Source organism: Hirundo rustica, chromosome 3, assembly GCF_015227805.2.
Source record: "Hirundo rustica isolate bHirRus1 chromosome 3, bHirRus1.pri.v3, whole genome shotgun sequence".
Lineage (NCBI taxonomy): Eukaryota > Metazoa > Chordata > Aves > Passeriformes > Hirundinidae > Hirundo > Hirundo rustica.
The window spans coordinates 64,327,847-64,341,812 of record NC_053452.1 but is presented as its reverse complement, the minus strand read 5'-3'; the positions used below and the strand labels follow the sequence as shown (position 1 = coordinate 64,341,812).

The 13,966-nt window shown below is 37.0% G+C and overlaps 1 protein-coding gene across 11 annotated transcripts in view; it reads right to left on the bottom strand.

The window, feature by feature from the left end:
* Positions 1–302: 302 nt before the first annotated feature.
* TRDN (triadin) overlaps positions 303–13,966 on the bottom strand; it is a 233,259-nt gene continuing 219,595 nt past the window's right edge. For 10 of the 11 annotated variants that reach the window (XM_058420014.1, XM_040058143.1, XM_058420013.1 and 7 more), the window contains one exon: positions 303–2,769. In XM_058420014.1, the coding sequence (XP_058275997.1) occupies positions 1,277–2,769 (1,493 nt within the window). In that variant the 3' untranslated portion in view covers positions 303–1,276. Of the gene's footprint in view, positions 2,770–5,796; positions 8,432–13,966 lie in introns of those variants that run through there. The other variant, XM_058420020.1, reaches the window with a different exon arrangement.

Here is a 13,966-nt window from a genome sequence, read left to right as displayed (position 1 = left end):
TCTCATGACAATAAACTAAATAGGAGAATGATTTGTATAATTTGAACAGTAAGGATATTAAAATCTTTAAAAAAAAGTATATTTTAGTTTTTATCTTTGACTTTTTTTTTCATTCTTTGTGAATTTAAAAGAACTCTTAATGTTATTTGACTCATCACTCCAGTTACTTGTTCTAGCTTTTTAATTTGATTTATCAGAGAACATGTTTGATTTATCAGAGAACATGCTAGTATACCTATGTAATCGCTTTAATGTGTAAGACAGCAGAACATTGTATTGACTTTCACATGCAAAAAAAGACATCAAGCAGCAGTGATTTATTCAGATTTTCTCAAGGCAGACTTATGCACACTCACATCAAAAGTAAAAAAGATTCAGCTGTTTTGGGAAAGGCTGGCTGTATGACTTTGGCAGTCAGATGCAATTTAGAGAGGCACATGGAAGGTTCTGTTCAAGTGATCTTCATGTTGCCTTTTCTTCACTGAAATGCTGCTTCTAAGCCCTAATTTAACAAAGTGGTACTCAAGACTTCTCCTTTGCATTGTTTCTTTTTTGAAGGAAAAATACCCCACAGGAGTTGGTTTGCGTGATAAATGTGCATTTATATCGTTGTCACTCAGCTGGAAAGTATGCCTGGAGTATTAATGTTAGCAGCTTTATTTTCCCATTTCTTTGAAAGACTCAAAACTAAGGAGGAACTCCATTTTGTAATATCCCTCTTTAGAATTAAAAAAGCAGAATTAAATGTTTCTGTTACTCTTTTCTCTTTAAATTCTTTCAGTTTGGTGATTCAGTTTCAAAAAAGATTGCTTTTTTTCCTAGCTGGAGCTTAGCATGGGATTTATGGGAGAACAAATTAATTTCTGAGCAAAATTTAGCACAAAAATAAAAAAACCTTTAGAATTATTAAAGCAAATAGCACACTTAACTGGAAGAAAATTCTTATTACCTCTGCTACTACCCAAATTCAGTGGTTTGCTGTTTCAGCCACCAGCCATACTATCTAATACAATTTTATTGGTGATTGGGACAAACCCCAAAGGCTTAAGACATGGGCATGCTTATTACCATTAGGTATTCTAATACCTAAAGAATTATTAGGTATTATTAGAAAGAAAAATAATAGAACATTTCAGGTAAAATCAAATCAGTGAAGAAGTTTGCCTGTTGGCAGAGTATCCTTTAGAATTACAGAATGATAGAATGGTTAGGGTTGGAAGGGATCTTAAAGATAATCTAGTTCCAACCCTCTTGCCATGGGCAGGGACACCTTGCACTAGAGCAGGTATCTCAAAGCCCTGTCCAACCTGGCCTTGAACACCTCCAGGGATGGAGAGTCCACAACCTCTCTGGGCAACCTGTTCCAGAGCCTCACTACCCTCACAGTAAAAAATTTCTCTCTAATGTCTAAACTAAACCCAACCTCCTTCAGCTTAAAGCCATTCTCTCTTGTCCTGTCACTACATACTGTTGTGAGAAGTCCTCCTTTAGCTGTCTTGCAGGCCTCCTTTAGGTACTGGAAAACTGTTATTAAGTACCCCCGAAGCCTTCTCTTCTCCAGGCTGAACTGCCCCATCACTCTCAACGTATCTTCATAAGACGTGTAGTCCAGCCCTGTTGTCAACTTAATGACTCCCTCCTGGACTTGCTCCAACACATCAACATCTTTCTTGTGCTCGGGTTCCCAGTCCTGGACACAGTACTCCAGGTGGGGTCTCACCAGAGTGGAGTAGAGAGAGAGAATAATTTCCTTCGATGCTCTGGCCACGCTGTTTTTGGTGCAGCCCAGGATACATACAGCTTTCTTCACTGCTAGCACGCACTGCTGAGTCATGTCGAACTTTTCATCTACCAGCAACCCTAAGTCTTTCTCCCCAGGGCTAGTCTCTTTCCATTCTCTGCCCAGCCTAAAATTATTTTTGGGACTGCCCCAAACCAGGTGCAGGACCTCACACTTGGCATTGTTGAACCTCATCAGGATGACCTGAGCCCACCTCTCATACCTGACAAGGTCCCTCTGGGTGTTATTCCTTCCCTCCAGCGTGTTGACCGCATCACACACCTGGGTGTCATCAATGAACTCACTAAGGGTGCACTGAAACCCACTGTCCATGTCACCAATAAAGATGTTAAAAAGCATCAGTCCCAACACTGACCCCTGGGGAACACCACCTGGCAGTGCTTTCCATTTGGACATTGCACCACTGACTTCAACACTTTGAGCGTGATCATCCAGCCAATTCTTTATCCACCCAGTGGCCCACCCATCAGATCCACGTCTCTCCATTTTAGAGACATAGATGTCATGTGGGACAGTGCCTTTGCTCAAGTCCAGGGAGACAATGCCTGTTGCCCTTCCCTCGTCCACTACTGCCATAACTTCATGGTAGGAGGCCAAGAAATTTGTCACACATGATTTGACTTTGGTGATGCCGTGTTGGCTGTTACCAATCATCTCATTATCTTCCATGTGCCTTAGCATAGTTTCCAAGAAGAACTGTTCCATGATCTTGCCAGACACTGAGGTGAGACTGACTGACTTGTCGTTCCCTGCTTCTTCCTTATGTCCCTTATTAAAAATGGGTATTATGTTTCCCCTTCTCAAGTCAGTGGGAACTCCACCAGATTGCCATGACTTCTCTAATATGTTGGATAGTGGCATAGCCACTTCCTCAGCCAGTTCTTTCAGTACCCATGGTTGTATCTTGCTGGGTCCCATGGACTTGTACACCTTCATGTTCCTTAAACGATTTTGAACTCGGTCTTTTCCTGCAATGAGTGAAGAAGAAAAAGGGAACAACTTAGGTTTTTCTTAATACGGAACAAGAATCAAGCCAAAGGGAAAACAGAGGTCACTAATTTGAACAAGAACATATTTTTCCCTTTGAAAATAAGCAACTTATCCAAAGAAAAAGACTCAAAGTTTAAACAAATTATATCTACTGAGTATTGGTAAAAGAGCTATGTAACAAAAGTGGTACCTGGAAAGTGCAATTTTTACAATACTTTGCCCAAAGGGAGCATTACTGAATGAATACTGTTAGGCTTTTGGACCAAGCAAAATTAAATGTATTCTAAAAATTGTATTAATCTCTATCATAACAAAAGACAAAACTGAAAACTGAAGAAAACTCCTCTTCAGTATGAGAAGTATTTACAATGTTAACTAGCCCAGTCCTTGAGATGTGAGAACATCAGAACAAATGGTTGTGTGGAGCATGTATCACAAACAACATGCATACACAAAAATCTGTAAACCAAGAGAAAAATGCTATTTCATTGTTTAATCAATTGACTAAGAATTCAGCATTGGGAGGTATACTCTGTTTTGCCCACAGGTGAATAATATGACTCCTTAAGTATTTGGCTAATTGGGATTTTCTGGAAAACTTCATTCAGGATAAATGGATGGTATGCAAGCTAGAGATCTAGTGACCTTTTCAGGTGTATAAATAATATATGTTACATATTTTCAATTGCCTTTGTTATTTCTTCCTTCTGGAGAGCAAAAAGGTGGCAAAATACCACCTCCTTTAAGATGAATCTTTAGCAAATACTGCTTTCCTGTATGATTCCTGCCTAGGAACCATCATAAAGCATTTTGTATTTCCTTTTATTTTTTCAACTACCAGCTCCTCAGATCTTTACTTTCCCCACTACTACTCATGTAATACTTCTATTTTTTTTCTTGGCATCAAAAATCTTCAGTCCCTAGAAGGAAGTGCTGCCAATGGTATGTAATTGAGGGCAGTCAGATGCTGACTGTCTTAAGTTCAAAGCAGGTTAAATGACCAATGTTTTCCCTAAGTTACTATACTGAGTAGTGGAAGAAAAGTTTTGAGATAGGAAAGTGGAAAGTGTTTCTGCTTCTCTCCTGAGCACCTGTGTCCTAGAAGTTAAATACATTTTCTTAAAACTCTGCTTACTGCACTCCTATTACATTGTCTTAGAGTTTTTGTCATGGAGAATTTGGCATCTAAACAAGAGTACACTAAGTAGTTAATGGCTGTGTATAAAAAAATCCAGCTGTGAAGTTCTAGAGTTGGGGATTGGTGGGATAAATTTTTGTGGCAATGTACAATTTACACATATTCTGTCTTGTGTTCTAAGTGGTGACCCCATGTGTGAGACAAATAGCATTTTGTTGATTTTTAGTAGGACACATATAGGATATGTGTAATAACCAGCTGTGGTGGGTCAGCCTTGGTTAGCAGCTGAACCTCCACCCAGCTGCTCATTCCTGCCCTCGGGGGGAGAAAACAGGAAAAAAGAGAAAGCTCATGGGTCAAGCTAAAGACTGGCAGATTGTTTACCAATCACTGCTGTGAACAAAGAAGACCCAGGAAAAAATAATCTCACAAAAATATATGATTTTGTGATTTGGATAATGGGAAACAGAAGGGCACACATTAAATTAACATTTTTTGTTCTGCATTCTCAAGCTTAAAGTCACTCCTTCACACCAGTCTCTGTCAGTAGTGGCTGGCCCACAGTGGTTCCTCTTCACTGCTTTGTCTTTCTCAGATTTTAGCCTGCTCTGGCATGGGTGTTTCACAGGCTGTAGAGAAATCTCTGCCCTGGTGTGGAGCAGCTCCTCTTCCACTTCATTTTCTGACCTTGGTGCTCCGTCTTCTGCTTCTCACTCGTTTTGCTCTTCCTCTCTCTCTTTGTGGCATTTTCAAACCTTCCTTACAAATACTTTCCCCGAGGCACTGCCATCATGGCAGCAGGGCTCAGCTGTGGGCTGAGGTGGGTGCCTTGGAGCCCTCTGGAACCTGCCATGTCCAGCCCAGGGTTGCTCCTCACAGCGGTCATCCTGCAGCCCCCACCAGCACCTGGGACCCTGCAATGTTGTGCAACAGCACAATTAATCACTAAAGACTAAGTCTTCTTCCCCAGACTTTCTGAGTACCCCTTCACTAACCGAGAAATGAGCCATTGAGAAAAGCTCAGATTTGCTGGGAGGTTTTAAAATGGGTGAAATTTGACTCCAGCTGTAACGTGGGTACAAGTGTGAAACTGAACAGGGACTAAGGGCTGGGGATGACATCTGAGGATGGCACCAGCAGGAGCGAACAGCTCTGGCTCTGGTAGCAGTGTAAAACTTATCTCACTGGTCTTGCTGGAAATTGACCACTCCCATTGACTTTGTCAGGATTTTAACACCTCAGAGAAAATTATACAGGCAAACTGCTGAGTGACACATCTCACATGTGAGATGGCTCACCAAACTCCACAGAGCAAAGGACTCTCGAACTCCAGCGCAGAACTGAGCAACTGCAGCTGTATCACCTCCAGGCTGCAGCTGATGAGCTGTTCCCACACCAGCTCATCTGCCTTAACCATTGCTGATACAGGCAAGGCATAATTCCTGAGGGGTGTGGGAGTCTGGAATCTAACAATTTTTTTTGCACTCTCAGTTTCTTGGTGGCCATTTTTCTAATTGTCTGAACTATAAACTTGTCATTGGAGATCACAGCTTTGTCTATAATGGTTGTGCAGTTGTATTATAAATAAGCACTTTCATGAACATGAATGATTTGATGTGGATGAAGTCCTACCTTGAATGACTGCAGCAACAATTTAGCTTTCCATATGTCAGAGCGTAATCAATAAAGTGTGTAAAAAACCTGTCTAAGTATTGCTAAAAGCCCATTGGGAGTAAATACAATGCTGGATGGGCATTTTTTCCAGCCTAATTGCATCTTTATTATCAGAAGATTTCTAAAGCTTGTATACATAAACCTTTGTCCTGCACTTTTGAATTCACAGAACAACATATCACAGCCACTGAAGGAGGGTTTATATTTTTTATTTTCCAAAATGTATAACAATCAGCATAAGTTTTTGCAATATTTCAGGCTAATTTGAATAAAACCATGCAAACCAGGATTTTTTTTTTAAAGTTTCCAGGCGAATTTAAAGAGAAAAACACTTGCCTCTCTGAGAGTGGACCTGTTTTTTCTGGTTTTCCAGACAGTGACCAAGATTAGGAAACAAAATTAAATGATTGATTTTACATAATTTATGCAATTATATTAATTGTTTATATTTCCAAAGCTTTCAGATATGTAACATTGAAACATATCTAATTGAAACATTATGGAAATGAGATCCAGAACAAATTCTTGTCATCTCCCATCTCAGACAGGAAGAAAGGAATAAGGCTAGCTACAATGAAAAAATTGGTTTTCCAAAAGAAGATGAAAAAAAATAAAGACTTATAGTATATATTATTTGTCTTGCTTATTTGCATTAGATAAAATCTTGAATTAACTGATTTAGCAGAAAATTAAAATCACATTTTTAAGACAGCTTTCACAGTAAAAACCTTGGGCAATAACATCCATCATAATATATACAAAATCACAAATTGGGAAGGAAAAAGTTGCTGGAAATATAAAAAGAGACACCAAAAGAAAATTGAAGATCATCATTCTATCCTCAAAAATTGTCTGTTGGCAGTGCTATCTCCAGAGCAGATTTCACAGGGGTCTGGGGGGACATTCACCATAAACACTCCTATCTATAGTGTGAATCTACATGGGAATAGCTAATTCTAGAGCAGGATCTGTTCTCTTTCTGGTCACCACTGCCTAAGCTGCTTGTTGCAATGACAGTTTTCACAGCACATGACCTGTGCAATATCAGAGCACATTAAGACCAAGGATCCAGTTCATGTAAGGCCATGACCAGTAATCAGAGAATACCAACTGGACCCAGCAGTGTAACAGCAAAACTTTCTGAATTGCACTAATATGTCAAAGAATCGGTTGTCCAAAACTCACATGAGTCAATTATTTGATTAAAGTAAGATGGATGGGTAGGGCAAGTGTAAGAGGGAGGAGGCCAACCTATCTTGGTCTATACTAAAAATAAAAGAGTGATATATAGTTTTTGGTGTGTTCAGACTCTGCAAGTAGTGGGTTTGCACAAAGAGGATCATGTTGCATTAGCAGGCAACTACATAACTAAGGTCGCTGCTGCATATTTCCCAGATTAAATGCAAAAATATAGTAAGGAGATGCAAACAAATAGCAGCTTGCAAAAATCTGTTATTTACATTGCCAGACATAGACCGATGAGATGCCAAATTTCACTCATGTGCCTTTAAATGGATCAAATGCCATCTTGTCTCTTTTTTAGGGCAACAAATCCTTTATTTCTACATAAATGCACAAGAGAATGTTGAGGACAAGCACATCTACTTTTGGTTCTACTGTAAGGCATTTATCTAGTAAAATGAGATACCTAGATTATTTCACGTATTTATGTTTCAGGGTTTTTTCTGATTGTTTGGGTTTCGTTTGGCTTTTGTTGCTATTCACTGATCTGAGATAGCATAAATTTCACATAATTACTAGAAATTTGGGTTGCTTTAGTTTTGGGAATGGCATCTCACATTCTAGCTTTTCATCTAGCTTAAGGTAATAGCAAATGATTGGCCAGTATATTGTCCATTTACATGGTTTTTGCTGCAAAACAATCTGATTTAGCCACAGAAGAAAAGTGGAAGCACTATAATTATTTCATTTGTTTCTTCAGACCTTCATGTCAGTAAAACTGTGATTTTCCTAACCTTTGCCATGTGATTTCACTTTCTCTTCTCACTTTGGGCTTTAGGAATAGAATTTCACCAACAGGCAGGGCAAATAGTCTATGATTTTACAGTTTCAGATTAAATAGAAATATTCATCATTAATATGACTTGTGGAGTCAACTTATTGATAGTGTATTGAGCTGCTCCGAGTAAGTGTGAGCTTCAGGCTATGCTGGTCAATGAGACATAAAAATAGCACCAGTCACAGAGCACATTTTCATGACTAAGTGAGGCATTTTCCTGTCAGCAATTTGATTGAACCTTAAGAAGAAATGGTTTAGGATTGCAGCTAGTCTTGCAATCTTGCTGATATAAGAGCTACATTCAACCTTTCACTCCTTAGATAAAATTAAATGGAAAACAGACTCACTTCAATGCTGAGCATGTAGGTAAAGAAAAACAAGAGCAAAAGAGGCATGAAAACACACTCACATGCTCACACACACAGTCACATCAATGCTTTGTTAGCATTGCAGCCTTTCCATGAGAAACTGGGCACTTTCACATTTCTATCTTTGTTAAACACAGTTTATTACTGCTTGTTCTGCCGCTGCCCCATGGAAACTTTTTCCAGGTACATGTGTGCAACTGGATCACGTTCTTGCAACGACAGGTACCACTGTAGCTATGTGGACCTCAGCAGAAAAGATAAAGTGCAAAATGTCAGTGATCATAGGACTCAGTCTCTCTACTGCCCCGGTTTCCTTGTCTTTCTCTTGGAAGTCTTTGAGTGAGTCTTTTCTTCCTTGTTTGAAGGGGGATTAATAGGAAATTGCAGCCCAAATCCATTAGGTCCATTTAGGAAGACACATTGAAAGTAGCGGACAGGAGCTAGGAAAACAAGGAAGAGATGATTAATGTTTATGGTTTCCAAACTGGGGCCATGTGTCTATTCCATGTTCTTTAAGAAAACATCTATATGATTTCATTCTCATTAGGTCAGTTATAACATCACAAATCTCAAGCTAGTGTGATCACAAGCCAGGTTTCACATATCAACAAAATTTTGGCTAAAAAGCTCAATGAGAGATCTTGTAGCGCAAGATGAGAAATTATTGACAATTTCACATTTAAATACCTCATTTTTCTCAGTGTTATAGTCCCACTTCTCCCAGAATACTTGCATTTTGGGTTAGCTGAATGTAAGCCCCCAAAATTCACACCAAAAGTCCATATATTTTCTGTTTTTTATATTTCACAGTGATTTTCAGATACATTGAAGAGTTCCAGAAAGATTCATAACTAATTCATATCTAACTCATAACTATTTTATTAGAGTTCAGGTGAATTACATTCTATTGTGAATAAAGAGATCATAAATGACTGCACCTATTTTCTGACCTTTGACAGTCATGGATGTTTTCTCCCTTTTAATTTTTGAATATTATATATGTAGTCCTACTTTCCATCATGTTTTAAAAGCTTTCAAGAGCACATACCTCAGCACAGATAGAATTGAACTAATTTGCTTCAAAAGCTGAGTTTTGCACTGTGAGATTAACATTGACAAGACTTTAAAAGGCAACTGTTAGTAAGTTATAGGTTTGGAAAAATGACTGGAGGAATGTTGGCATCTGAAACAAGTTAGTTTTCATGCAATTGATTTTCTGGTGACTTTTTCTTTCCCCTGCTGTTCATCCCATATTAAAAAAAAAAAAAAAAAAAAAATTAGCTGTTCCCTGTGAGAATTCTAAACTGAGATGGACTCCAGGGCTCCCTGCATTATAAACTGGGGTGCAGTCTTTATTGACTTCTAGGTCCCATTAAATGGTGGAAAACAGAGCAGCGTGTCAGAAATGCTGGCACATTCAATCCAATTGTATTATCCTCTGTGGTTTTTTTTTTCCTGACTCATGCAAAGTTTAAGTCTTTTCATCTTAAAGCACACTTTAAAATAAAATTGGAAATTAGATCCTTCTAGATCTAATGACTAACTGCTTTTTCCCTGTCTAAGAATGCTAATTATTTCTCTCCTCAAATTCTCAGTGTTTCTGTTTCTCTGTGAGATAAATTGCAGATTTTTTTTGAAAACAGAGGTAAAGCAACTCCCCTGATTAAAGTTCACAGCCCAAAACTGTCAGACCAAGGTTCTCCTGTGGGGCTTGACAGGCCATGGACTTGGTGAATGTGCTGAGTCCTCCACCACTGACTTTTCTCTGTACACACTTGGGTAGAACCAGGAAGTTTCTTAGATACAATTTCAACAAATAGACTTATTCTATTCTTGAACTAAGTTAACTTTTATGAATAAAATTAACTACAAACAATATATTGCCACAAGAACTACTGTGATTAAAACTTGTATTGTCCTACCAAAATGCTTAGTCAGAGATTTTTCAATCAGATCTTTTAAAAAAATCCCACAAGCACAAACTCCCCTAAAATTTGATCACAGTGGGTACAAGACTGACAAAGAGAAATTCCTTAGAAGAAGAAAATGTCAATTAAAAATTCACCTTTTACCGTTAGAAGGAAACTATTTCTGTATATTTCTTTTACAGATACAAAAATGAAAATAAGAGAGGCCAGTTATACTCCTCTTCATGAAGAAGACACCATAGCCATTCTAGCCAAAATAAATACAAATAAATATTTTACTTATGGGTAAAAAATTATTATCCTCTGTGTCTTACATGCTATCAGAATGCAAAAATGTACCTCACTTTTCTTCACAGGGATTTGCAAAGTTCTGTAAAGGACTAACTTACATAGCTACATATTTGCAAGTAATTTAAACATGTTTATATTATCTATGTATTGCAATTATAGCATGCCTGACACCACAGTGCTTTCCAGGGGTGTTACCTGATCATTATTCTAAAACCGCTTGTAGAATTAGATTCTGCAATCATTTAATTTGGAAACCTCATGTATAATCTATTGTTAAAAGCCACTAAATTCATGAAGGGGAAGAGAAAGGGCAAACTAAGATTTTTGAAACTCAGCCAGCAGCTACAAAGTAATTATGTAGACCATAATTCTAAATTGGGAAAAAAAAAAAAAAAAAAAAAAAAAAAAAGAGAGAGAGAGAGAGATAAAAATTAATTATTTTGAAAAATATTATCTAGGAATCTTGTTTATTGGGAATGTGTAATGCTAAATATCACTTTATAATTGTTTATTTGGAGTGTTAATGCTTTATTGTTTTATTTCTATCTGCAGTGTTTGTGAAGTAAGCCCTGTTTTTTGGCTGGTATGTGCTCATGTTGATTGCAATATGTTGAAGTGATATTCAAATGTTTATATAAGCCTATTACTTATGATCTATCTTTAGAAAGCATCAGAGAAATGTTGCATAAAGAGGAACCTCAGGAGAAATAGGGATGGTAGTAATAACTTTGGTTAAATTTTCCTGCTAATTGTTTTCATAAGACTAACATAATTTGTTTCTAATTTGTGAAAGTTTCAGTGCTGAAACCCTCACCCAACAAGAGGGTGTTTTGTTTATTTCTGTGCCTGAAGAGGAGAAGCAAGATAGGATAAACAGTGCAAATAGCACAGGAATAAGAACAAGGAATTAGAAAAGGCAGGATATGTAAAACAGGTTTTAAGGTAAGAAGGAAAAAACAATCCTGCTTCTTCCAGGATGTGCTGGTTTTGGCTGGGGTAGGTTGGTTTTCCCTATAGCAGGTACTATAGGACATTGTTTTGGATTTCTTCTGGAAGCAGTTTTGATAATTCAGGAATAGTTTAGTTCCTGCTGAGCAGGACTAACCCAATCAAGGCTTTTCTGCCTTTCGCCCCACCCCACCAGTGAGGGGGTACAAGGAGTGGGAGGGGAACAGAGCTGAGACAGCGGACCCCAGCTGACCACAGGGGTATTCCACAGGGATCTCATATGGCATCGTGCAGGAGGAAGAAAGAAGGGTAGGACCATTGGAGTGATGACACTTGTTTTCCCAAGCAAAGGTTATGCATGATGGAGTCCTGTTTTCTTGCAGATGGTTGAATGACTGACTGTCCATGGAAAGGAGTGAATGAATGAATTCCTTGCTTTGCTTTGCTTTGCTCCAGCACGTGGCTTTTTTGTTTTATTTATTAAACTACCTTTATCTCAACCCAAAAGCTTTGAAAAAACTTTTGTGATTTTTTTCAACAGTCTGCAAATATGAAAATTCTGTATTGAAAACTCTAAATTGGATTTTCCTTGGAATTAATCTGAAATATTTCATTCTGAAAAGTCCCCATTTTCTTTGAATGTTCTTTTGAGGGTTAGATAAATAAGGCACAACACTTAATGCATCTATCCTAATAAGTCAATGTTTAAATCTGATTTAAAACATAAGCAGATTCACTTGGTAAAATATTGAACTATTCTGATATGCTGTAGAGTACCTGTGATCTAGTGCCTATAGTTATAAGAGTACAAGATTTGATAAGCAAGGTGTTATGCTTCCAAATGTAGGTAGAGAAAGACTTAATTTTCAGAGTTTGGAAATAATCAAACTATTAAAAAAGTCCTTTACCCATACTATCTTTGTAGATGGTGTCTTATTAATTATCCCAGTGCAAAACTACTCACTCAAAAAAGCAAATTTCATCATCATTCCACAACGGAATGGATATTTTTTATTTTAGCTAAATTAAACAATCAGAAATTTGAAATAAACATACTGCAAGTTTCCATATTTTCTGGTATCTCACTTTTTTTTTTTTTTTTTTTTTTTTTTTTTTTTTTTTTTTTTTTTTTTTTATGGTTGATGAATTTCATACTTTATTGTATACTGAATTATCTGTCTGTAGCATTTTCTAACTAGTTAGGTAAAACAAAGTCAGCTGCCCATATAGTAAGTCTATGCAGGATGAAATAGTTTCAGTATTACAATTTTTATCATGGCTTCTTTAAAATTTCTGTTTCATGTTACCCTTCTTAGGCTGCTTTATCTAGGAAACCTCAGCTGCAAAACATGCAGATAAGAAATTAATTCAGAAAATACTGACATCTTTGTAACTGTGTCCACAACAGCATTATGATACGAAGCATAGTCAAGAGAACAATTTGAATTTTGGCATGCAAATAAGAATTCAAATACATCCCACACTGCCTTTGCAATTCCCACATTCAATATGAATGCAGAATGTGTTTTTTAAACTGAAGCAAGTTCTCACTTTGAATGTATTGTCTCATATCTTCAGAGCAAATATTACCAAATAGAAAAAAGGAGGAACAGGAGGAGAAGATCGTGGTTTAACAGCAGACATATTAAATAGATATTGTTATTAGCCTAAGTAGGAAAAAAATACCTTATATCTGGGCTATACTTTTGTTCAAGATGTAGTTTGTGAGAATTCATATAAATACTTAAATTCCCCTTATGAGTGCTACTGAGGAAACAAAAAGTCAATGCTGGAAAAGTGTCATAATGTATATTTAACATGTTAGAACTGATGCTCTTATATGAGGACATCTGGTATCTAAGATAAATTAATTTCTAAAAGGCTGGAGGATGGGATATTTACTTCTTTCTTTTTCACTTTGTGAAAGGAACAGGAATTTTTTCTCCTAAAAAAAAAAAAAAAAAAAGGTATTTCTGTATGTAATTTTTGCCAGGATGGAAATCAGAGAGAGAATAGCCAACATGAGTTCCAGAAAGAAAAGAAACAAACAAAAGCCCCTGGATTCAAAGATTGTGTGGAGTTGTTTAGGGTTTATATAGAGTAAATGCTAAGTACCTTCAACAGTACTCAACAGAGTATACAAATATTCCATGGAGCTTATTTGTGATCTCTAAGTGATATGCCTGTCACATGGAGGGCTGGCTTCAAGAAATGTGAGGAGTATTGCAAGAGCACTGTCCTGGTGTTTTCAGTTCTTTAGCAGAAAGCAGGAAAACATGCTATAATAAAATTTAATAGTCCTAAAGAGTAACAAGGTGTTCCTGTTTATGTGTTACAATGATTAAAATCTCCTTTCTATAAGGCTCAGATGGCTGTTTTTAATGCAAGTCAACAAATTAAATATTCATTAAAAAGAAAATTCTTTTAGCAATAACAGTTTGGTTATTAAGAGAAAATTACAGAGTATGTGTGACAATTGTTTTCTAGTTTGAATCCAATTTCTTCATTTAGAGGCTGTCCTAATAGAAATAAACAATTAAAAAACCCACAAAAATTCAGACAATCATATAATTATAAATTACTGTTTGGTAAGCAATTACAAATAAATGAAAAGTTTTATCAAATACACTCTTTTACTTGTGACTGCTTTTCAGGAAAGTGCATGAAGTGCAAACAAATTCCAGCAATCAAAACTGAACCACCCAACAGTAAAAAAAAAAAAAAGATTGTTCCAATGACTTGGAAGCCAAAGATTCTTTCACTTACTAAAGGGTCAGGAATAGAAGCAAGTACTTCTCCTCTTGCTCC